Genomic DNA, 25,809 nt, shown 5'->3' with positions numbered 1-25,809 from the left:
ACAGCAGAACATTGAAACTATGAGTATTAATAACTGAACATACCTTTAATTAATTGTACTATACTTTAGAAGTTGATGATTAATAACAGGAGTTTGGAAATTGTAACCTCTTGCTGATTAAGTAAAATGTTACATTCATTGTCTGCCATCTTCTGGTCACATAGTATAACACGGTCTTACCAGATTTTTTTCTTTTAAAGCTGTATTGCTAGGTTGGGTGAAAAAAGAGGATTTTTACACTTATGATAAATCTATTTCTCTGATTCCATTTGGGGGACACTGCTACCATGGGTTGTGAGAGAGGAAGTGGAGTTGGCACTTAACAGGTTAACTTTGTTAATGTATCAAAGCTGACAACCCCCCCTCCTCTGCACCCCCTTTGTAGCCTCTCCAGTCCAAGTATAAAGTCCCAAGGAAGGGGAGACAACCAGAGACCACACAGCTGAAGAACAGAAGGGAGGGATCGCAGTGTCCCCCAGATGGAATCAGAGAAACAGATTTATGTTAAGTATAAAAATCCTCTTTTCTCTTTCATCCTATCTGGGGGACACTGCTACCATGGGGACGTTCTAAAGCAACCCCCTTAAGGGAGGGTCAGCCCGGCACATAGAGCACTACTGCCAAAAGCAGCGTCTGCTGACACAAACACATTGAATTGATAATATGGACCAAGGACCACGTGGCTGCTCTGCACAACTGGTCAGCTGAGGCCCTATTTTGTGCAGCCCAGGACGCCCCCTGTGATTGGGTGGAATGGGCTCCAATACGATCTGGTACAGGTCTGTTAGAACTGACATAAGCCTGCTTAATAGTAGAAGTAAGCCACCTAGCAATCAATTGCTTAGAGGCTGGCCATCCTCGTTTAGAGGAGTCAAACAAAACAAATAACGAATCCGTGCGTCGAATCTTTGAGATCCTCCTGACATAAATTCTTAGAGCCCTGACCAATACCAGAGACTCCATGGAACCTGTCCCTGAAGACTGTGGGCCTCCCTTTAATACCGGAACCACTATTTCTTGGTTCACATGAAAGCTGGAAACCAGGAAAGCAGAAACTGTTCTGAGAACCGCCTATCATCGTGAAAGATAAGATATGGTTCACGACATGAGGGAGCACCCAATTCTGAAACTCTACGAGCCGATGCAATAGCTAGTAGAAATACAACTTTTATAGTCATGAATTTTAATTCTGCAGTGCGTAATGGTTCGAAAGGAGGCCCTTGAAGCATATTTTGCACCAGATTAAGATCCATGGGGGGCGTTGGAGGAACATATGGAGACTGGATATGTAGGACTCCTTGCAAGAAGATCCTGACATCCTGGCATGTCTGCCAGACGCAGGTGAAAATATACTGAATGGACCAACATCTGTACTTTCAGAGAACCTAGATAAAGGCCTGCATCCAAGCCATCCTGGAGAAAAGCTAGAACACGTGGAAGATGAAAGAAAGCCATGTGACATGGTCAGTTTTCACTCCATTTGATGTAGATTTTCCAGATACTCTGGTAAATATGTGCCGGAACTGGTTTTCTAGCCCGAAGGAGGGTGTTCACTACTCGTGGAGAGAAGCTTCTGGACCTCCACAGGCTTGCCTCAACAGTCATGCTGTTAAATTGAGACAAGGCAATTCCTGATTTGTAAATGGTCCTTGCTGAAGAAGGTCTTCTTGAAGAGGTAATTTCAGACACGGACCTACCACTAGCCCCAGAATTTCTGCGTACCAAACTCGCCTTGTCCAAGCGGGAGCCACTAGAATGACTGGGCGTCCCCTTGTTTCACTTGTCGAAAAACTCTGGGAACCATAGGGATGGGAGGAAACAGGTAGCCTGAACTCCCATGGCATCGTCATTATGTTGATGGCCACCACCAAGGGGTCTCGCACACGAGAGCAAAACTGAGGCACCTTCCTGCTGTGACATGATGCCATTAAGTCCAGGTCCGGAATCCCCCATCATAGGACCAGAGACTGGAAGACGTCCGAATGGAGCGACCATTCACCCGGCAATATCGCATGCCGGCTGAGAAAGTCTACTTCCAAATTTTGGATTCCTGGGATAAAAAATGCTGATATAGCAGGACGTGGTTCTCTGCCCAGGTCAAGATCTGAGCAGCCACCCTTATTGCCCCCGCGCTCCTGGTGCCCACCTGTCTGTCAACATAAGACACTGCAGTATCACCTGGGCGCTCTCTAAGGCCATTAGCATGGCTTTTAGCTCCAGAATGTTGATGGAGAGAGAAGCATCCCGAGTGGTCCAGAGTCCCTGGAGCCGTAACTGACGTACCACAGCCCCCCTTCCTGTCCTGCTGGCGTCTGTGGTTACTAAGATCCAGGATCATGGGGTAAAGGACCTCCCCACTGTCAGATTGTCCTTGACTGTGCACCATCTTGGGAAGCCTTCGCCTCTGGTGACAATTGTATCCGCTGTCTCTTTAAACCTTTTATTTGCTGGTATCCATGATAAGTCCCAGAAAGGTCATTTTCTGGCACTGAATCAGTTTCTCGATTTTTGAACCATCCGTGCGTCTCCAGGGTCCTGATAGTGAGGACCAGGTGCTGATTCAGCAGGAGAGCTGAGGAGGCTTTTATGAGCAGATCGTCCAGATAGGGCATTATTTGCACTTCTCTGGAATGAAGACAGGCTGCCATTACTGCCATTATTTTTGTAAACACTCTTGGTGCTGTCAAAAGGCCAAATGGGAGAGCTCTGAATTGGTAGTGAGATGGTCCCACTGTAAATCTGTGAAAGGCCTGATGAGCCTTCCAGATAGGTATGTGAAGGCAGGCATCTTTGATGTCTGTAGATGCCATGAATTGATCTAGTTCCAGTCCATGTCCATTGATGACTGACCTGAGGCATTCCATTTGAAACCTGACCACCCGTAGGTGCCGGTTTAACTGCTTTAGATTTAGCACAGGCTGGAACGAGCTGTCTGGCTTTGGGACCAAAAAGAGATTGGAGTAGAACTCCTGTCTCTTTTGGTGTTCCAGAACCTGGCGGATGACTCCTGTGAAAAGTAGAGAGGCAACACATGTAAGCATCGCCTCTTTCTTTTGAAGGTTGCGGGGTAAGCTGGCTGCGAAGAATTGACGAGGTGCTGGACCTGATAGATCTATCATGTATCCTCTCGTCATGATCCCCAAATCCAACGGTCTTCTGAGGATGCTGCCCACTGATCTCTGAACAGTAGCAGACGTCCACCCACTCCCACAGCTGCGAGGAGGGTAGGGAGACCGTCAAACTGACTGCTTTTCGGGAAGCTTGGGAGATGGAAGTTTCGTGGAGGAGGAAGACCTACTTCTATACGATTGTCCTCTAGAGGCCGAAGTTCTCAGTCTATATGTCTGGCCCAGGCCAATGGAGCCCCCACGAAAGGAATGCCGAAATGAACCAAACCTCAGTGTCCTAGGTTTTGGAACATTTACAGGGAGGAAGCTGCTTTTGCCTCCTGTTGCCTGGTAAATTATGTCAGGTCCGAATAACACTCCCCCTGAAAAAGGGAGTATTTCTAACGACATTTTTGATTCCGTGTCTGCATCCCAGGACCTGAGCCATAAGGTTCTCCTGGCTGCTACTGCGGTTGCAGAAATAGATGAAGAAATGGAGGCTGCGTTCTGGGCGGCCTCGTATATTTATCTGGAAGCATCCTTGAGATGAAGGGCAAGGGGGAGCAATTCTGAATTTTGCAGACCCACTGCTAATTAGTCAGCCCATGTTTCCATAGGCCTGGCAACCCATGCCGATGAAAACATAGGTCTGAATGATGTACCTGCGCCAGTGTAGATAGAATTTAAAAATACCTCTATTTTGCGGTCAGTATTGTCCTGCATGGTGGCTGTCCCTGGGATAGGGAGTGTGGTGTGTCGTGCTAGGTGCGCTACCGGTGAATCAACCCTTGGAACCTGTTCCCAACGGTTGAGATCCTCCTCCTGGTTATAAAATCACATACCTTTGCGGAACAGTACATTTCTTATCTGGTTGTTTCCAGTATGCTTCCGCTATTTCCTTCAGTTCTACTGATGATGGAAAGCGGATTTGATCTGATGTTCTAGTCTCTTCTAGATCCAGAATACTTAATGTCTGAACTGCTACCACCAGGTTGTCAATACCCTGATATCTGGAAGACTCTTCTGAGTCTATGACCTGTGTAGAATCAGTGTCTTCGATCAGTTCATTCTCCTCTTCTGATGATCTTTCAGAATCAGAGAGGGTCAGAAGGGGGTTAGTGAATTGGAGTCTCTTATTTTTGGGTAAGGGTCTTGGCGCATCCAGGAACCGTTTTAACCTATCAAGTCCTCTAACTAGGGAAGCTGACCAAGCTGCTTCTCCTACAGGAGGGTCTTGTGAGGTGAGGACACATGGAGCCCCAGCCTGTCCCAAGTTTGTGGACTCGGCGGTTAACGTAGTCCTGCCTGATACTAGGGGTCAATTGCTACTGAGGTAGAGGGGAGATCTGCCGCAACCGCTGGAATCGCTGGAGTGGCGACCTCCAACGCTCCGATTTACCGGTGCTCTTTGCCGTTTTGGCAGCGCTGGTATCTGGGTCTTGTAGCAGCCTGTCAGCAACTATAATCCGCTTGACAGCGCTGATCGATTTTTTTAAATCAAAATAGATTTAAAAATCTCGGCTCTCACTGAGTGACTAAGTGTGCTCTGCTGGCTAATAGAGCACACTGCTGCAACAGTTAAGTTAAATTTTAGGAAAAAAAAGAATAATTACTTCCTGCCATGAAAGTAAGCCCAACTCCCTTGGGCACTTAACTAAGACTGCAGAGGCTACAGGGCGGTTGCAGAGTGGGGTGGGGGCGGGGGGTTGTCAGCTTTGATACATTAACCTGTTAAGTGCCAACTCCACCTCCACTCTCACAAGCCATGGTAGCAGTGTCACCCAGTTAGAATGAAAGAGAAATTCACTCTACCCAGGGTGCTACTCATTGGAGCCCTGGCGGCTGCTCTATGCAACCAATTTTTTCCAGGGCTCAGTCATTCATCTCACGGCCTGTACTAAAGCTGGGGACTGTGTGAAGCTGGGCAGGGGGTGACCAGATGGAACAAGAAGAAGCCATAATCGCGGAGTTTGCAACTTTTTTTTGGTCCTTCCAAGGACAAAGGAAAAACTATTTTCCGGATGTAAGTAGAAGTGATGGAAAAAGAAACAGAAGCCTACTTTGCATTGCTGCTAACATATAGAAGCAGAAAATACTGGGCCCCAAGCATGGCCGGATTAAGGGGGGGCACAGGGGGCACGTGCCCCGGGCCCCCCTCTCTCTGAGGGCCCCCCGCCGCCTGCATGACCCCCTCTGCTGACAGCAGCCACGGTGCTGCTGACACAGATTGGTCGCATATGTCAGTGGCGACCCCGCCGCCCGCCGTGACTGACAGCTGTCATATGCGGCCGGCGGGGTCTCCACTGACATATGCGACCAATCTGTGTCAGCAGCACCGCGGCTGCTGAACAATACGAAATGGCTGCAGTTCCTCCTCGGCATGAAGAGAGTAGGTGAGTCGCCTACTCTCTATATCATTAAATATATCTAGAAGACCATTCATTTTGAAGGGTCTTCTTAAATATGTATATACATATGATTATTCATCTTATGTATATACATATTTACGAAGAACGAAGACCCTTCATAGCATGATTATTACTTGACTGCTTGATGTGTATAAATATGTATATATATAAATATAATTATTTATTTGATCAGGTATGTTTTTCAGTAAATATACATGAAACATTAATATTAGACTGGTAACGCCAATGTGGCAGATTTTATTTTATTAATCATTGGTAAAGTTATTACTGAAGCCATCCACTTATATTAAAGTTTGCATAAAATAGTAGTATATATATATATATTTATATAAACATATTTGTGTAATCTAATTAAAGCTTTAATATAAGTGGCAGGCTTGGATAATTACTAATCTGCATCAGTTTTCCGCCATCCCCTGTTTCATTCTCTATCTCTCGCAGTGGGATTGTTGCTTATTGCCGGTTTACTGTATTCTGCCTGCAGGTTCTCACCAAAGATTCCGTAACCATCATGGTTGATGCTGTCGTCTTCTACCGTATTTTCAATCCAGTTATTACAGTAGTTAAAGTGGACAACGCCAATCAAGCAACTCAAATGCTGGCTCAGACCACCTTAAGAAATATGCTGGGGACCAAAAGTCTGTCAGAAATTCTGGTAGATCGTGAAGAGATGGCCGACCAGATGGGTGTAAGTATGTCCACCTATATATATTATTCTGATAAGTCTTAGGGCTAGATTTACTAAGCTGCGGGTTTGAAAAAGTGGGGATGTTGCCTATAGCAACCAATCAGATTCTAGCTTTCATTTATTTAGTACTTTCTACAAAATGGCAGCTACAATCTGATTGGTTGCTATAGGCAACATCCCCACTTTTTCAAACCCGCAGCTTAGTAAATCTAGCCCTTAGTGTAAGAACAAACATCGTTATAAATGGCTTTTAAAATTATATTCCAACAAACAACTAACATTCAGACACGTACCCTGTGGCTCTAGCTGTTTCTGAGCTCAAACCCCTTGTTTTGGAGCTTGTAAATACAGCAATAGTATTTTATTGTGTATATATAATTACCCTAGGTTGGTGATTCACAAACAAGGCTTCCTGAGAAAGTATACCCTTACACCAAAATAGGAATTTAACACTATTAATAATTTAAAGATTTTGATTATCATTTTAATTTTTGATGTCACACTGTTATGGTCACCAATATTGTATGGATGAATTCATACCTCCGCAATAGTCAAAATAGTAAAATCAGGAGACTTCAGACCACACCTCAAACCCCCCCCCCCCCCATCTTTCGCAGCCCCATGTAGTGACACGTCCACTCAGCCCATGCCTGTCCTGGCTGACCAATCTACCAATTGGATGTGGCTCCACCATCAAATAGGTCCCTGCCTTTTTTTTTGCAGTGACAACTGGAACGGTCCTTCAAAGTGCAGGAATGTAGGTGGTTTTGGCAATTTCTAAATGGTTTAGTTTGGATTAAAAAGAAAAAAAGATGCAAGTCTATCAATTTCATAATTTTTTTATGTACTCTTCATTGCTTGTTATGCATTGAGTAAACAGACAAAATGTCATTCAAACATGAAATGAACATTGTGACAAAAAAAAGACACATGAACAATTTTCTAATTAAACCAGTAAGAACATTAGGGTAAAGAGGACGGGAAGAAATTGGGGGGAGGGGTGCATTTGGATAGAGACACATTGTTTCATAGAGACTACGGTCCGATATCGAGTGAAGGGTGTGAGTAACATAGTTGCCAATCATGTAACAAGCAAAAGAGTGCCAATTGCAGAGTTACATCTCAAACAGGTGGAAGGGATCAGCAGGGATATTTTGTTAAGAAGACTGGGGCATCTGTAACACCTCAACATAATCTTGTATTGCAGTTCAAAAACAGAAAGGCTAGAGGAGTAAATTTTTGCCATTGTAAAAATCTTCAGCCAATGACTATCCTCTAGGGGAATTGACGTATAGGTAGTTTCCAAAATTATTTGGTAGAGTTGTGATATGGCATGGGTTGGGCTCTGAGATATAGAACAAAGTTCTTCAAGGGTGTTAACATCTGGGAAGGACAAGCACCTGACTCAGCTCCTGCAAGAAATGTTGAATTTGTAGATATGTCCATTGCTCTTGATAGGGAGCGAGAGAGTTCCAGTAAAAAGTGGCTCACCCCACCTGAGTCTACCAGCTGACTGAACGTATGCGAACCCCCGCTACACAAGTCCAAGTGTTTTCTCAAAAGAATTTGAACTCCTTTTAAATACTAGAATGGATGTTTGTATTGTGCTTCAATCTAAGTCATAAAATAGGTTCTGTTGTAAGATTGTCGCCCTTCCATCCTCAGAGATTCTTATATACAGCTACAAAAGAATGGGGGATTAAAGTGGAACGCGTGGAGATAAAGGATGTCAAGTTACCATTATCCCTGCAGAGAGCGATGGCTGCCGAAGCAGAAGCTTCTCGCGAAGCCAGGGCAAAGGTCACATTTTATTTTGTTCTCATATATTTAAGTGTGTTTTGAGGAATTTGATAGAGTGTAGGATGAAACATTTGCACACATCCAGGCAAAGAGTGGGACCAAAGCTGATCGTGCTGTACACAACGGACATCTTGAGCTTCGTACATGACCTCCACTGACACTAACACCTGGGCACTGAAGATGTAGCACAGTTTGGTATGCTGATTGCATGCTTGACATAGTTGTCCAAAAATTGGCAAAAAATGTATAACAAAGTGCATGAAAAATTCCCCATTCAGGATTAGAAGACATGAGTATTTTGTGAAAAATGCAAATGATGAAATAATTTTAACAAACGATACACTTACATAATATAAAGTGTCCATTGCGCCAAACAGTAATCCAAAAAGACTGCATATTTGTAGATACTCCGTTTATTCACATGAATTCATGCAGACATGCATTCAGATTTGTAGGATCACTGTTCATTGCAAATCCAGTGCAGCATGTACTATGACTTTCAGATGTATAACAGGTAGTGACTGAATCTCCATCATCACCATCAATATTTATTTAGAAGGCACCACACAACTCTGCAGCCCTCAACCAATTGACTTAGCCATGAGTAGATTGTCGGTCACTTTAGTAAGGGCTGACTTGATGAAATGCGTAAGGCCTGTATCAGAGGCTCGTGAACAGAGTCATGCTTCCAACTATGCAAGCCACGCCCCTGTGACAGCGCGCCACCGCTGTGTGGCGATACATCTTACTCCACTATAGGGGTGTTTCATCATCATCATCATCATCTATTTATATAGCGCCACTAGTTCCACAGCGCTGTACAGAGAGCTCATTCACATCAGCCGCTGTTCCATTGAAGCTTACAGTCTAAATCCCCTAACATATATACACACAGACCGAGAGAGACTAAGGGCAATTTAATACCGGCCAGTTAACCTACCAGTATGTTTTTGGAGCATGTTAAAAAACATAGGGTTATTAATTGTTTCAGGGAGAGGGAGGGAGAGGGGAGGCCCAAACCAGTATCTTGCCTAGGGCCCCATGAGGCCTAAATCCGGCTCTGGGTGGAGGGGAGGAGTTGTGAGTAAACTGGGTCGAAAGGACAAGTTGATTGTAAATATGGAAATCACTAAGCAGGAATGACATAGGGAATAGAGAATTCTAGAGAAAGTGTAAAGGTTATTAGTAAACTATGGGGAATATCAGAAAATGAGCCCCTGGAAGAGGGGGTGTGAGGTAAAAAGTTATAATAGGTTGAAGGTAAGGTCACAAACAGCGTAACAAATAGAGGCTTACAGAGTTGTAGACAGTTCAATAGGTTTCCAGGCAGTTCACTAATCTGCAATTAATACTAAATAGACCTTATAGTGCTTATTTGATAGGCACAATAAGATAATTTTACATTCTCCAAATTTAATGGTACACAGAAAGTTAACTCTATTCATAAGTGGTCCCCTAGGTCCTTAAATTGAACGCACAGTGCAGGCAATCATTTTGTGGGCTGAACCAATATTTAGGCTATCAATTCAACAATATGAAGTGCCCTGTGCCACATGACTCAGTCTTGTTAGTAGCTTATAGTGAATTGATAGGCTTAACATATAGAAAACATAAAGTCAATATAAAAATAATGTGCTGAATTCTTATCCCTGCAGTGTTTTCAAATGGACTTTCCTTAATTTGTTAATCAGTGACTTTTATGACCAATTAAAGAATTCAGCCCAGGTGTTTATAATCGGAATAAAGTTATAAAAGCAGAGTGAGAGTATTATCACACTGAAACAGTTGTCAGGCATGTACATTGTAAACTGTATTTAAAATGAGTTTATTCAGACCTGCCCTAAGGCTCTCTCTACTACTCCCTTGTCACAATGGAATCTCTCTACAGGTCCACATGTGCTTCAGTTATGTGTGGGTTTTCTCAATGTCTCGAATACTAGCTGAGTAATTAGCAGGCTGGTGAGAAAATACTATCTGTGGAAAAATAGTACAAACGTAAGGGATAATCAACATTTATTAACCTTCTAAAAAGGAAAAGTGGAGATGTTGCCCATAGCAACCAGATTCTAGCTGTTAATTATCTGGTACATTCTAGAAAGTGATAGCTAGAATCTGATTGGCTGCTATGGGCAACACCTCCTCTTTTCCTTTTTGAAGGTTTAGTAAATTTATCTCTTCGTGTTTTTGAGCATGACTAGTGGGGCTTGTCAGTACAATTATATGGATACCTCTATTTATGGCTTATTTAAACAAGTTTATTTTTATGTTTGCATGTTTGTTGCTATGTTATGTTATTTCCGTAGTTAGGCAATTTACAGTTTTAGTCATACTTGTCACGATAAGCCCTGATTGGATGTTTTAAATCACTTTGATAGTGATCCCTATCTCCAACGGGACAGAGTAACACACTGCCAAAATCTCTGGGTGAAGCGGTCTCACCTAAGGTGACTCCTGTGACTTTTTCCTAAGCTAGGTGAATGTACTGCAGAAAATACATAATTTAATCTCCCTCATAAGTGACTTTAATGTTTACACATGATTTCATAGACTGCATGCCCACAAATTGGCTGCCTGCACTCTATGTTGCTAACAGGTGCACTGTAATAACTTCTGGTATTAATACCGGTGGTAATCGCTTCAACAATGACGAGAAATCCGCACAGAGAAGACCTACAAAAAAAAAATGATTTCAGGAAAAAACTACTGCAATATACACAGACTTACCTGAACACCGACTCTGGAGATATCCGATGGCAGCAGAAGGCTGACAGGACCTCCTTCCGAATGGACAGCTCACCGGCAGTAGTGTCTGACGTCAGTGCGACCTGAAAGAATTTTAATTTAAAGCGGCAAAGTCGGGACCCCGCAGGTTAGCTGTATAAACAGTTTACAACGTTTAAAAAAGTTAACCTGCGAGGTCCCGACATTGCCGCTTTAAAATAAAATTAAATTAGGTCGCAGTGACGAAATCCTGAAAGGATGACCTTTTGGAGGAACTTGATTTTACTCTTTCGGCCAACTACCAAGAAATTGGTAGAACTGCAGCTTGGCTTTTACCATGCAGAAAATGAAACAAAACAAAAACAAAACGCCTTTCCCACGTCGCAACGATATATTTTCCTGCAAGTGTTTTGATTACTGTGTTTTTTTCAGTGGTCACAGTGTATATTGTTTTTTATGAATTGCTGCAGAAAAATCACGCAGTAGTTTATTTCTCTCCGTTACACATTCAACAATTAGACTGCGTAAATAGAGCCAGCGGTATAATATTTGAGCAAGACAACTAGCACTTGCCATGCAGATGACCTTGTACTTAGCAGAATGAGAACAATGGGCTCCTGTGAGGTAAGCAATGTCATTATGTGAAGACGCATATCTAAACATAGCATATAGCATATTATCAACGTGACAATCGAGCTTTATATTGGATTGCAGTTTACAGTTATAGCTTAATGATCAAGGAGCCTATTTATTATGAAAGTGGATCATTATTTTTAACACAGCAATTTATCAAGAATTCTCAACAAGGCAGCTGAGCTCGGGTCCGGAGTGGTAAGGCTTAACGTAGCGCGTCACCGTGCCAGCGTATACGCATGTGTAGTGGAACTGAAAGCTTAAACTTGGGCAACATCTTTTATAACAGTGAGGTGGAACCGGCGGCCATAGGGGATACTATACCCATGTTCATATTGTGCCATATTATAATATAAACCCCATAAATGTGATCACAATAGATCTTATGACTATAATATGCTTTTTTGTTTGCATGTTTATTTGGGGCTGATATGGAGAGGCCAGAAACTGTATAAATACAGGATAATGTTAACAACCTGTGTATTATGCTTTCGTTATCTGGTTACCTGTTCAGACAATCCTCCACACATGACCTGTGCTATATTCCCTTAATGTTACATTTTTGTATATACTACTACAGCACGGTGGCGTAGTGGTTAGCACTTCTGCCTTACAGCACTGGGGTCATGAGTTCAATTCCCGACCATGGCCTTATCTGTGAGGAGTTTGTTTGTTCTTCCTGTGTTTGCGTGGGTTTCCTCCGGGTGCTCCGGTTTCCTCCCACAATCCAAAAACATACTGGTAGGTTAATTGGCTGCTAACAAATTTATCCTAGTCTGTGTGTGTGCATCTGTGTCTCTGTCTGTCTGTGTGTCTCATGTGTGTGTCTTAGGGAATTTAGACTGTAAGTCCCAATGGGGCAGGGACTGATGTGAGTGAGTTCTGTGTACAGCGCTGCAGAATTAGTGGCGCTATATAAATAAATGGTGATGATGATATGAGAGATCTTTAATTTGCCAAACTTGTGATAACAGTTAGGATTATGTACCTTTATGGTAATAAACTAGGCAGCCTTATTTATATATCCACCAATTTACATTTCAGCACAGTTCTGAATTACTTAGTAATTTTAAGTTGCAGCACTGGGCACAGGAGCTGGCACTCTCTGCCATAATGTCTCCCACCTCTGTCTGTAACACAGTTGCAGCCACAACAGTTTCTCTCACACTGGGTATACATCTGTGTCCCTTGCCACAATCGCCAATAAACACCCGCACTCACACTACTCGACTCCCTGACAGGTAAGGTCAGAATGATCTGGCTCCACAAACTTTCTCAAGCTCACTCCCCATCTCTCCTCTCCTCTAACACTGGGTTGCAGAGCCTTCAATTTGTAATTTGTAACGCACTTAATCTAATATTGGCTGGATTAACTCCAATATAGACAGGGTAGCAAATGGGACACAGCTCAATCAGGCACACGTACCTGGCGACCCACAAATCACTCCAGCTTCCCCCAGTGTCACACTTGCTCCCACATCCCATGGACGTCACTCACTCTCCCATGCACTCAAGAGGTGTTACACATTATTAAATAATTCCATGTTAGAACAGACACAATTTACACCCTTTAATAGCCGTTTTCATGGGGTTCTTCCCTTCAGGCCTACACAAAGGAGTAGGGCATGGCATAACCTGTCCGTACTCAATTGAGTCTTAAAGCTGCTTCAGCTGGCTGGCGCCAATATTCGTTTCTGCATGTCAGTATGTCATCTTGTTGAAGCAGTGTAACGATACAGTAGGGAGATGGACCCAACCTGCCACTTACAATGGTACGGCTTCTTCAGGTGCCTGTAGAACAGAGAAACAGTATACCAGGGATGGGGCTTCCACTATAAACTACTAAGACCATTTAATATTAATTTGCACTATCCTTTAAGGGACATTACCAGTCTCCTCTATCGTCAGTTTTATCTGCTGTAATTGTGCCACTGTTTATATAAGTAATCTGTGTATATAGCTGTATTTTTAGGTACGCTTAATTCAGATCAGAGCTTCTACTGTATTCATTCTTCAAAACTGGTTACCAAAGGATGTGCAGCAGATTAAGTGGTCTGCAGTTGTAGTCAATGGGAGCGTTATAATGTTAATAACAGCACAAAGTATTTTAGCTCAGCCAACTTTTGTGTGTCTATGTGTATTCAAGTTTGAAGTGGGAGGGACTAGACCAACAACTAGCCAATCTGAGCAACGTTCACAACAGCACACAGTAGTGAGTCAAGGTTCTAGTGCAACTGCTGCCAGAAGATTGCGTCAAACGCATTTCTATATGACACTAATTGTATATGTTTAATTTGGGTTCCATGCAGGTGATTGCAGCAGAGGGGGAGATGAATGCCTCTCGGGCCCTGAAAGAAGCAGCTGTTATCATGTCTGAATCTCCAGCCGCCCTCCAGCTCCGCTACCTGCAGACTCTCTCACACATCTCTGCAGAGAAGAATTCTACTGTCATATTTCCCATACCCATGGAGTTCCTTTCACTACTATCTCACAAATAGGCAAGACTAACAAGTTTCAGCAGGGCTATGCTCATAATACAGGCAGCACATATCTACTGCCATGTAATTCCTTACTCGTGTCACGACATGAACTCTCATATATATATATATATATATATATATATATATATATATACACACACAGTAACTGTATTTTCTCACCCCTGTCATCTGCAGCTTTTGTGCTCATTCACATCATTGCCACCAAACCTGTATCTTTAGGAATGCAATACAACTAATGATTTATAAAGGAATAATCTAACTCATTTGTAACTAGAATTTGGTATTATTATAGAATTATTCAGTTACATAAATGGGCAAGTCATTTAGGACAGAGAATGTCCTCTGTATATCTGTAACAGGGGCGCACGCAGGATTTTTAAGGGGGGTTTCCCCCATTCCCCCCCCCCCCCAAAAAAAAGCGAGAGAGCTGTATACAATACAGCACCGCCGCGGACGCTTCTTTGACAGCGCTGCGGCTGCTGTATAGTACAGTGCCGCTATGTAGGGGCACTTCTTTAGCGGAGGGGGTGGGGGTTTCTGGAGACCCAGAAACCCCCCCTGCGTGCGCCCCTGTGTATTGCTTGTGAGTAGAAGCTGATAGATTGTTAAGATACTGCCACCCTGTGACAAAAAAAGTCAAGAAAAAATAGAGAATTCTTGTTTGTCCTGATAAGCAATAACTTGTTACAAATTAGGAATTCATGGATTCGATGTGTACTGATACCATCAATATCAGGTTTTCTCGATTATCTTAACAGGTCATGTTTTCAGGATTTGCGGCAAATGGACATAAGGTGAGATAATTACTGGCTGTCAAATATGCAAATTCACCCGCCCATGCATTATTAAAGGGTCCTTGAAATAAAATTAGACTCTGTGCAAGCAATTCCCCCAGGTTGTAGTATCATAGGAAACTATGTCTGCGGTTCTGGAGTTACCACATCTGCTACTCAGGTCCCATCATCTCCCTGGCGCACATTACGGGCTCAGTAGGATTTAATGTCACATCCCCTCTGAATACATCTTGGCAAATACAGTCTGAGCCATAACCACAGTGGAAGGACAGCACCAGTACCCCTACACACCATGGACCACCACTGACTTCTCATCTTATGTCATCTCGGGTGAATAATACAAATAGACTATATGCATTCTGATTTATGTTACAGACTTACATCTTAATGTATATGTAGTGTATGCAGGTATGGACATTTATAAAATGGAACACTGCAACTTCACTTTTGTGTCCTTAAACTATGGTGTAAGGATAGTTTGTAAACATCATAATCCAGGATTTTGGAGGAGATCTGTTTATCCCTGGAGCCTCATTTTCTGTGTGTCATTGCTGAGTTTAGACAATGGTTGCAGAGTTCTTGTGCGTTCATTTACGCCTTCTCATAACAGACCTAAATATACATTGTGCGGGGCGGAGTGTAGTAAGTAAGAGTCTATAAAACTAGACTTTTATTAATTGATTTTTTTTCAAATTGAAACGGGTATTTCATCTCTTCCACAACTCTGTCTTCCACTAATTAATCTCTTCTCTTTAATCACTCCTGGGGGTAATAAAATCCTGCACCAACAACAGTGTTACGTCTAAAAGAGAATGCAGTAGCTGTAGAATTTTATTTGCCAAAACAAACTTTAAGGGGTCTATGCACTAATAATATTGGTACCTGCAAATATGCATTGCTGCAAATCACGCATGCTCACAGCACTTCCACTGTAACAGATTCAGCAGAATCCCATAGGAAAAGACAGGTAACGCCCAAAGCTTCATGCATTGCAGAACATCGCAGTCCCCATATTAACTATGGGGACTGCGATGCTGCGTGGTATTAGCCTAAACGGAGGAGATTTCTGCCATATCTTCTCCATTAGGCATAAATTGCATAGCTACTAAACTTGAAAGAGGCGGAAACAGCTGTTGCCAAATTAGCTTGATGCATATACCCCTAAAAGTGTTATAAACACCACATTTAAAAACCTAGCGGCATTCAATAAAAAATAATCACTTTCTAATGAAAATATATTTTTTTACGTTTATTGCATCTGTCAAATCCAACATATTCTATCCGTGGATTGATGCCGAGCTTATACACAATCAAAGAAAATTTTCCTGCATGCATTATGATCGATTAGAGACCAGAATATACACAACATCTCTTCTGTATAAAGTCTTTTCTGTTTCATTGCATACAAGGTAAGTCATTTCATCGTTTTCCAATAAGCATTGTCTAAGCGATTTCTTGTGGTTCCAAAGCACAAACAATATATTTAGCAAAAGCAAAAGTTTTATCAGTTCAATAAACAATTATAATACAGTACAGCCGATACCAAATAAATACATACATACATACATACACTGCGCTCTGCTGCGGCCTCTGCTGGGTCCAGCTAGAACAGTCCTTCAGTCCAGAAGACTATGGTCAGTAATGACTGTCTTAGCTGGTCCCAGGGAGCTGTATATATACACTCAGTGATACAGAGAAAACAATGCAGATGATGTGGCTTGCTTCTATAGGTCCAGGCTTCAGGAGGATCCAGTGTAATGCAGGTCATAGCCCAGTTCAAACGAAAATATCCAAAGGTGGGGTCAGCTCTCCAGGGGATGTATTCCGATTTTCCCACCAAGAATCCAGTTTAAACTAGTCTATTTACGTTACACAGACAGTATCATTTTAAACATTTATTCCCTAACATCGCTAACTAGAGTATGCAATGTGCGATCCCTTCGGGGAATGAACCGGACAACTGCGGATAAATAGGGGATTAAAATGATACCAAACAGGACATATTTCCTGTAACCTGAACCTTAAATATCACTAAAGTGTACACATAACCTTATAATATATATAACTATAAACAAATACCATCTACTCATAAACGACTGTGGAATGGAACCATTATAAATATGAAATATATAAATAGATGAATGTAAAAGTGCGAGTGTATGCATGCGTGTTTTATCGTGCAATCGCGCCATGACACGTAACACGTGGCGTACTGATCGCAATCGCACGGTAAAACAATATTAATCAATATACTTTCTTTCATCCAATTATACGACTTCAACAGCATATACATTTATAGTACGTTTGAGGAACTTGTTAATGTGCAAAAACAGTTGATGAATCACAAGATCAGTCTCCTGACAAGCCTGCGATTATACGTGCACTTTAGCCTTATGGTGCAATTTTCCAAAAAGCCTTGAGGTAGTAGTTTTATTTGTAATCCGCTAATTCTGCAGATCTCATTTTTACTTCTGCTTCTAAAATTCTCTGCAACTTCTTACAAATTCTAGAATATATCCCTCAGCATATTAAAATGTGAAGCATTCTTAAAGGTACACTACATTCCATATAAAATACATTATCACATCCTTCATCAAACTGAAATTCCAGCTAAATGGAGGATCAGAGGTCTCATGTACCCCACATTGATCTATGTTGCTGGTGGGATGATGTAATTAGCAGTTATACCATCAATGTTGTGCTAGAGCTAAATAGAAATCAAGGCTGGGAAGGAAATGTGCTTTCCGTGCCCTCCATTGTTTGAATCTTGATGCTGAAGTTGAGCACATTGAACTGCATACTGCTGATTCCCTCAGCATTACACCATACCAGTGCCGTAACTAGACATTTTGGTGCCCTGGGCGAGACTGGGCACCGGCGCCCCCATCTAAGTGGGAGTGGCATTTGACAAGTGGGTGTGGCCAACCTAATGTGGGTGTGGCTAGCACTTTACTGAAAGAATTTGTATATTATTATATATATATATATATATATATATATATATGGTAATAATTGGTAGAAGTTTTTCTATAAATAACGTGGTTTACTAGATACAGTAGGGATCATACATGTGTTACATTATGTAAGGGGTAATTGGGGACCTATTACAATATATGTTCCAATATATACCACAATTGAGACTACTCTTCTTTATCTACTTACAACTCTGCGTTGCGCTAGAATTTCTAGTCCCTTAGTGCAAATGAAAAAAGTCCTTCAGAACCTCGTAAAATGTCATCTTTAACTTGTTTCAATTGCAGTCAACGCGAATCAAGAACCATTGTTGACTCACAGGGGCCATCGTGGGTGAACAGAAAAACGTCTCTGGACAAATCACACACCACTCCTTTTTGATCAATTACATATTTTAAAGGGAGCATTAGTTCATCACCCACAGCCCGATACCTGCCTCCGTGCCCAGAGGAATCGCTGCTCTAATTCAGCTCCCCTACAAGCAACAATCCATTCCCGGCAATGCAGTGAAACGCATGTGCGTTCCAACAACAGGAAGTTCCAAATGCCGAACTTCCTGCTTTCACATGCGTTCCACTGCATTGCCGGGAATGGATTGCTTGTAGGGGAGCTGAATTAGAGCGGCGATTCCTCTGGGCACGAAGGCAGGTATCGGGCGGCTGCGCCCCCTTGGGCTTGCGCCCGGGGCAGTCGCACCGCCCGCACCGCCGTCGTTAAGGCTCTGCACCATACCTTAACAAAGTTAATCTTAACACTTTACATTCTTAACTACAAATAAAGACACCAACAACTTTGTAGTGGCAAATAAAGTAAACTTTTTATTTATTATTATTATTATTATTATTATTATTATTATTATTATTATTATTATTAATTAACCTATAAAAGGGTGGCGCCGAGAGCGATACAATTAGCTAACAACTAATAGCGAAACCGAACAGTGTATGGCCCACAGGCACTAACCACTGGTCCCAGGACCACAGTCCTTTACAATCGGCTGGTGCTAAATCTGGCGTCAACGTGACCACTCCCCTCTGGGCTCCCCAAGACGTAGGCGCACAGTGCAGGTCAAGGGGTCCTCGCACAGAGGTACCAAGAGCCAGAGTGCTTCGAAAGGAGCAGTGATGTGCGGCCAAACAGCGGTAGCACCGTATGAATTAGTTGCTGATTGTAAAAGCTCTCCTGCCTGCCAACCTTTTTTTTTTTCTCATCTACCTAACCCTAACTTAATACCAAAGGGGAGGGTGGGCGGTTAAATCCCGTTGACTAGAGGAAGTTGAACTGCCTCAGCAGTGGTATATATCAAAAACTCCTCCTACTCCACCCCCTAACATCCAGGAATAGCAATCCTCAAACATTTAACCCTGTAATGTCCGTGCCTACTTCGTGACAAGCAGCTGCGTTTATCTGCATTCAGCTTAAGGGCTTCATTTTTAATAAATAGAATATCTTGTGATCTATAGTAAACTTCTGAACGAGTCCCTATACAACCCGTCCCCCCATCAAATTATCCAGCTCTGCTCCATTATTCCAATCCAACATAATACCAGTACACAGTGCAATTCACAGTGGCTAAGTGGTTAGCACTTCTGCCTCACAGCACTGGGGTCATGAGTTCAATTCCTGACCATGGCCTTATCTGTGTGGAGTTTGTATGTTCTCCCCGTGTTTGAGTGGGTTTCCTCCGGGTGCTCCGGTTTCCTCCCACACTCCAAAAACATACTGGTAGGTTAATTGGCTGCTAACAAATTGACCCTAGTCTCTCTCGGTCTGTGTGTGTATGTTAGGGAATTTAGACTAAGCTCCAATGGGGCAGGGACTGATGTGAGTTCTCTGTACAGCGCTGCGGAATCAGCGACGCTTTATAAATAAATGATTTTTTATTTATTAAACTATATATAGCCACATTTATCCACATGCGCCAACCACGTTTCAGTTATCCTCCTAATAGCAACTAAAAAGCCCATTGCTGCTTGAATCAATATGCAGGCAAACCTAGAGGGCAGTTACTTTTATTTATTTACCTCTAGGTCACTTTGGCTACTGGGTTCCAAAGCAAAAAGATTTTGATTTGTTGTAAAGAAGGAGGAACTGAATTTAAGAACAGCTCTGTAGAATCAAGAGTAAGTAAAATGTGCTTATTGCACCCTGCCATATTTGTGTGAAAGTCCATGCTCCATCTCTTTTACATATAGAAGTAAAGCATTTCCGACGTTATACACTTTGTTTTGCTTTTGGCACAGAAAGCATTTTGACATATGATGGCAGCCCCCAAGACATAAAGGCTGGGAATGTAGAACTGCTAGAAGTCAGTATGAAATGCAGAGGTATTGATTACTCATATTTGACTAGATGCCTCATATAATCAATCTTAAAATAACTACTTTATTTTATTAATTTTAGTTTACTTCCATTTTAGATAAAAAGCTTATTTTTTGCCCCCCATTAACGATTGATGATACAGATTCTCAGGAAGGTTTTAGATCTGCAAAAATGTAGCTGATTATTTCCCTAGAGCAAGGTTGGCCAACCGTGGCTCTCCAGGTGTTGTGAAACTACAAGTCCCAGCATGCTTTGTCAGCCAACAGACAACCGATCACTAACAAAGCATGCTGGGACTTGTAGTTTCATAAAACAACTGGAGAGCCACAGGTTGACCAGACCTTCCCTAGAGTATATAAGGAGTGCTTGCAGTTCCAGTGATGGGGTTTTTAATTTTATTTTTCTCTATACATCCATGGGTTATTGCCAGCCAAGGCCTTTCCATACATTTGTTTGGGGAAGCCTATTAAACCGGCATCACTGTGGTACATGCAGCAGTGCAATACATCTACTGGGATCTTCATCTAACATGCGTCAACCAGCAATCTGGCTCATATACAATCCCTGAGGCAGCACATTAACCCATATCTTCCCAAGCCACTATGACCAGGGCAACTGATTATCGCTCAGCAGCCCGGGTAATATTTATTTTATTTATTGGTTAGGGAAGGGAGTTTTAATCTCTGTGATAAGCAGGGAAAAAAAGAAAATGTACTTGGAATGCTTTTCGAACCGATTAGCTCCTATCCCATCAGGGAACCCTTGATCTGTCTGGTTAGAGACATAGAGCCTCCGTCCCACGTTTATCTACAGTGCACACTTGTGAACCAGTTAGGAAAAACTTCTTAAAGTTCTTTCTAAGCTTTCCACTGTGTGGCTTAAGGGCATGACCTCCTGCATACTGGTATTTATTCCCTTAACATAGCTACAAAAATGTTATCCGACATGTTATGTGTTTAAACAGGCCACAGATGGTATAATAATTTGTCACCTGGGAAACCTGCACTGTTAGGGGCCCTGAAGACTGGGTTTAAGAAACACTGATCTACACTATGCAGTGCAGCCTTAACAATACAGATGTGTATGAATTTGGTTGGGTTAAATATGATATATATTTATGTATCAGTCAATTACTAGAGAAGTTACTAATGTAGCTAAAATTATTATTATGATTAGTAAACAGAGACTCTGGGAGCAATGAACTCTTGGTTCTGGCTAGTAAAAGTTTAGAATTCTGTAATTAATACGTTATAGTACATAACATCCTATGTGAGTGTTGGCTAACCTGTGACAATCCAGATGTTGTGAAACTACAAGTCCCAGCATACCCTTCTAGCAATATGCTGCTATATATTGGTAAAGCATGCTGGGACTTGTAGTTTCACAACACCTGGAGTGTCACAGGTTAGCCAACACTGACCTATGTGATACCCTGGTTTTACTTTTGTTTTAATCCTGTGGAGTGTGCCATATTTTGATAGGAAAACCCAAGAAAAAAAATGTCATGTAAAGTTGAAATACTGGTTAAACCGGTCGCTGGTTCTACAGCAGCTGACAGATTCCAGCAAGTTTATGGTTAATGGAAGAAATTAAATCAGCTTTCTGGAAACAGCCTATCCCTAATAGGGAGGAGTCCAAGTGGCCAGCACAGGAGAAAGGTGTCACTTGCATTCTGAGAACTTCCTGCTTGTCACTGAGCCTTCTGCACCAGCAGGATAACCAGGAACTTTCCTTGGGTGGGTACCATCTATTTCATGAACTCTGTGAGCGTAATCTGTACCTATGCTGCTGAAGTTGTATTGGATTCTCTTATGTCTCACGTACTCGGTGAAACCTGGTAAGTCACTTAGCTATGAAACTCTTCACTGTTACTTAATGTTCTACTGTGAATGTTTAACACCTAAATAGTGTTTCCAAGTTTACTTTTTCATTTGTCCTTTTATGTGTAGAATATTGCTGATTTGTTATTCTATTCATTGAATGTCTTTATCTGTATTTTACATTGAGTGTGAATTGACAAAGTGTCAGAAAAGTCATAAACTGCGGATGGTGGACTTTGCTCTATTTTTCATCAATGCTGAGAAATATTACCATGTTGGTTAATAACTCACTAAGAGTATGCCACACATTGTGTAAACAGTGACGTAAAGGAAAAATTATAGAGTATACAGTGGCTGAGCACATAATCCCAGTACAAATGCAATTATTTCTCTTTTTCTAAAATTATTTTTCCCTTATTTTATGCTTAATTCTGGCACTTTGCAATTTACTGAAAGTTTAAACTAACGTCTATGTGAGAAAATATAGCTAAAGAGCAGAATAAAGAATGACATTATACTAAGCTAAAGTACATTCTCCGCATACCAATGGTTTTGTATCTGTATGGGGTTAATAACCATTTTGAGTACCTGAGATCAGTTGTCCTTTAGATGCTACACTTTAACTTTTGAAAATTACAGTAGATAAATCATAATGAGAATTTTAAGAATTCTAGGAAAAAAATATTGTTTCTAGGGCTTGTCAAGTCTCCGATCTGCAACTATCTGACTGGGTCAGACCACAGCTCCTATAGTCATCGGTTACTTGGGTTTCCCAAACCCAGTCCTCAGGGCTCCCCAACAGTGCAGGTTTTCCATATCTCCTTGCTGGAGCACAGGTGTAATCATTACTGACTGACACATTGTAACAAATCCACAGGTGGTCCTAATTATGTCACATGTGATCCAGAAAACCTGCACTGTTGGGGAGCCCTGAGGACTGGGTTTGGGAAACCCTGGGTTAGACCATGATCACATTGACACATGAGAACCATAAGTTTGATGATATTTGAGAGCAGCACGGTGGCTCAGTGGTTAGCACTTCTGCCTCACAGCACTGGGGTCATGAGTTCAATTCCCGACCATGGCCTTATCTGTGTGGAGTTTGTATGTTCTCCCTGTGTTTGCGTGGGTTTCCTCTGGGTGCACCGGTTTCCTCCCACACTCCAAAAACATACTAGTAGGTTAATTGGCTGCTAGCAAAATTGACCCTAGTCTCTCCCTCTCTGTCTGTGTGTGTGTGTGTTAGGGAATTTAGACTGTAAGCCCCAATGGGGCAGGGACTGATCTCCAAAGTGCCACACCTCACACATGCTTATATCAACTGAGAGGATACTTGCAATGCCCCTATATTAACATTTCTTTGGAAACCGCATATTAACAGGGTTGCAGTCTCCAAGTACCATAAAAGTAGCAGGAGAGGTGGATATAACACATAGGATTCCTCTTTGGCTGAACGAAGGTCAAAAAAGTCTGCTCCTCTTTGGAACAATCTATCACCTGCATTGGCTGCATATAAAGACAGCGATGACTATTTGATACCTCTGTGGACCAATCTTGAGTCTACTTATATCTTATCATTGTACTTGTTGTGGAAAGGGATTTTATATGGCAGTGCATTGTGGGGTGGATCACCATTGTCAGACCTTACAGCTGCCAGGGTGGAGAAAGGAAGTTTGGAGTCTTTAATGTGAACTTTTGCACACATATCACATGTATGAAATTTGTCATTTGTTGCAAATAGTATTTTTTATGTATATTTAAAATGGTTGTGTAAAAAAAAAAAATACTTCCCTGTGCAGTAGAAACATTTGTATATAGGAGATTATAAAAAGGGTGTGCGTGCATACAAAGAGGTAGGTATTCTCATGGCATTCCATTCAATATCTATTTACTGTACATTACATTTCTCAGCACTTCATTCATCTAAGGCTGGGTGTGTATTCTGGAATGTTATCGCTGAGAATACTTAAAGTGATAGTGCATTAATATAGCATTAGAACAAGTTAAGCCAGGAAGTTTAAAAAAAGGAAGTGCCATTCGTGGATGCAACGAGACCTAGAGCGTGGTCCCACCAATGTCACTGGGCACATAGGTAAAAAGAAAACATGACAACGAAAGTGTGCTTTGGATGCGTTACAGTGATCTGCTTTTTATTATGGTTTCCATACACTTTTCATACATTGTCATTTACCAATATAATCTAATCTAATGTCCACGCTTACTAGCGCACGAGATATAAATTGTCCCAGGTTAGAATGTTTCCACTTCATTATCACCGGAATACTATGTATAGAAGTGATGTGTAAGATAGCTCTTTGGGAAGAGTGGTTGTCAGCAATTTGGATAAATATAACATTTTTATTTTTTTTACATTTAAATAATATTTATGTGCACTTTTATACATACTGTAGATTATAGTTATTTATTAGTGTTTATTGAAGAGCTTGGAGCAAACAACGCGAAAGCAACCGGTCAGACATTTGTTTTCAATGTCTGTGTCAAAAATAGTTTAGTAATATTTAGGAGTAAGAGAAACTCATCAATAATAATGATACTGAAAAAATCTGCTAAAGACCTCCTTTAAAAACCCGCCGTTAGTGTCCTTTAGACAAGTCACTTTGTCCCCTGTGTCCATGGCACAAAAAGTACAACTGGGCAAAGTGCTGTGTAGAAGTAGCTATCATCCATTGGTCATACTGCAGAATATAAGCTGACATCCCTCTACCACAGATAACACCTACCACATACAGATAACTCCAGGGACATTTCCTACCTATCTTACATGGGCCTCTATGACCTCCCCTCTTTTATGCCCCTCTAATGAGTGCCCCCTGGCTCTAGTCCTCACCCTTGTATCGTCATCTTATACCTTGTGTCCTCCCTATGCCCAAGCACTTTTGGAATAAAAGGAATTTCAATTACCCTCCTTGTTCCAAGAAGTGGGTGCTTCCTTGGCTGCTCTACAAGCCGCCATGTACGTGAGGACAGTGGAGAGCAGACTGCAATAGGCAATCAACCCAAGGAAACAGCCATCAATACAGACTAAAGGCATTCAAGCAATCATCATTATCATCAGTTATTTAAATAGCGCCACTAATTCCACAGCGCTGTACAGAGAACTCATTCACATCAGTCCCTGCCTCATTGGAGCTTACAGTCTAAATTCCCTAAAACACACACACACACACACACACACAGACTAGGGCCAATTTTGATAGCAGCCAATTAACATACCAGTATGTTTTTGGAATGTGGGAGGAAACCGGGAACACCCGGAGAAAACCCACGCAATCACAGGGAGAACATACAAACTCCACACAGATAAGGCCATGGTCAAGAATCGAACTCATGACCCCAGTGCTGTGAGGCAGAAGTGCTAACCACTAGGCCACTGTGCTGCCCACAAGCAATAATGTATCTAAGACTGTGCCTTTAATTCCTTCATTGGAATCATATTTTATATCTTGGTAACAGAACAGCAATTTTGTCTGGTAAACAGAAAATATTTTTTGGTTACTAATCCTAGTGAATCTCACAGACAGGCAATTAGTGCAACCCCGGAAACTTATATCAACAATGAGTCTGCTAAGAAATACCTCATATGTGTACAGGGTTTGACACAGTTATAGGTCATAGAAACTGAACTTAGCAGTATTCCTGCAACTCCCTCATACTTGGAGAGGGAAGGAGTGGTACATTACACAGGTTAGTCTCACCTCTAAAACACACGGTCTCCATCTGAGTCATGTTCTCGCTTCGAAGTTACAGATCTTTGCAAGGTATAGACTTAGAGAAACACCAGTCTGACTTACTGTAAATGACTGGGGATGACACACGCACAAGTTAAAAATGGAAAAGTCGCTTCCTGCATTTATTAAATGGCCTGGAAGGCAAATAATTAAGGAGTTAAGAAAGAGGACTATGTCAAATATAAAATGGTGTTAATAATTGTATATATGCATATGATAAAGGCAATAATGCAATTTCAGTGCAAAACATAAGTTGAACAAGAACAAAAAGT

General features: G+C 41.8%; 2 protein-coding genes across 2 annotated transcripts in view; both read left to right on the top strand.

The window, feature by feature from the left end:
• LOC142140493 (stomatin-like) overlaps positions 1 to 14,006 on the top strand; it is a 45,135-nt gene extending 31,129 nt beyond the window's left edge. Inside the window, exons 6-8 of the mRNA XM_075198215.1 lie at positions 6,021 to 6,224; positions 7,890 to 8,024; positions 13,688 to 14,006. Coding sequence (XP_075054316.1) covers positions 6,021 to 6,224; positions 7,890 to 8,024; positions 13,688 to 13,876 — 528 coding nt within the window. The 3' untranslated portion in view covers positions 13,877 to 14,006. The remainder of the gene's footprint in view (positions 1 to 6,020; positions 6,225 to 7,889; positions 8,025 to 13,687) is intronic.
• Positions 14,007 to 21,634: 7,628 nt separating this feature from the next.
• LIPI (lipase I) overlaps positions 21,635 to 25,809 on the top strand; it is a 30,894-nt gene continuing 26,719 nt past the window's right edge. The window contains exon 1 of the mRNA XM_075198214.1: positions 21,635 to 21,805. Coding sequence (XP_075054315.1) covers positions 21,751 to 21,805 — 55 coding nt within the window. The 5' untranslated portion in view covers positions 21,635 to 21,750. The remainder of the gene's footprint in view (positions 21,806 to 25,809) is intronic.

This window comes from Mixophyes fleayi, chromosome 2 (assembly GCF_038048845.1).
Source record: "Mixophyes fleayi isolate aMixFle1 chromosome 2, aMixFle1.hap1, whole genome shotgun sequence".
In the NCBI taxonomy this organism is placed as follows: domain Eukaryota; kingdom Metazoa; phylum Chordata; class Amphibia; order Anura; family Limnodynastidae; genus Mixophyes; species Mixophyes fleayi.
This window is presented reverse-complemented; position numbering and strand designations above follow the sequence as displayed.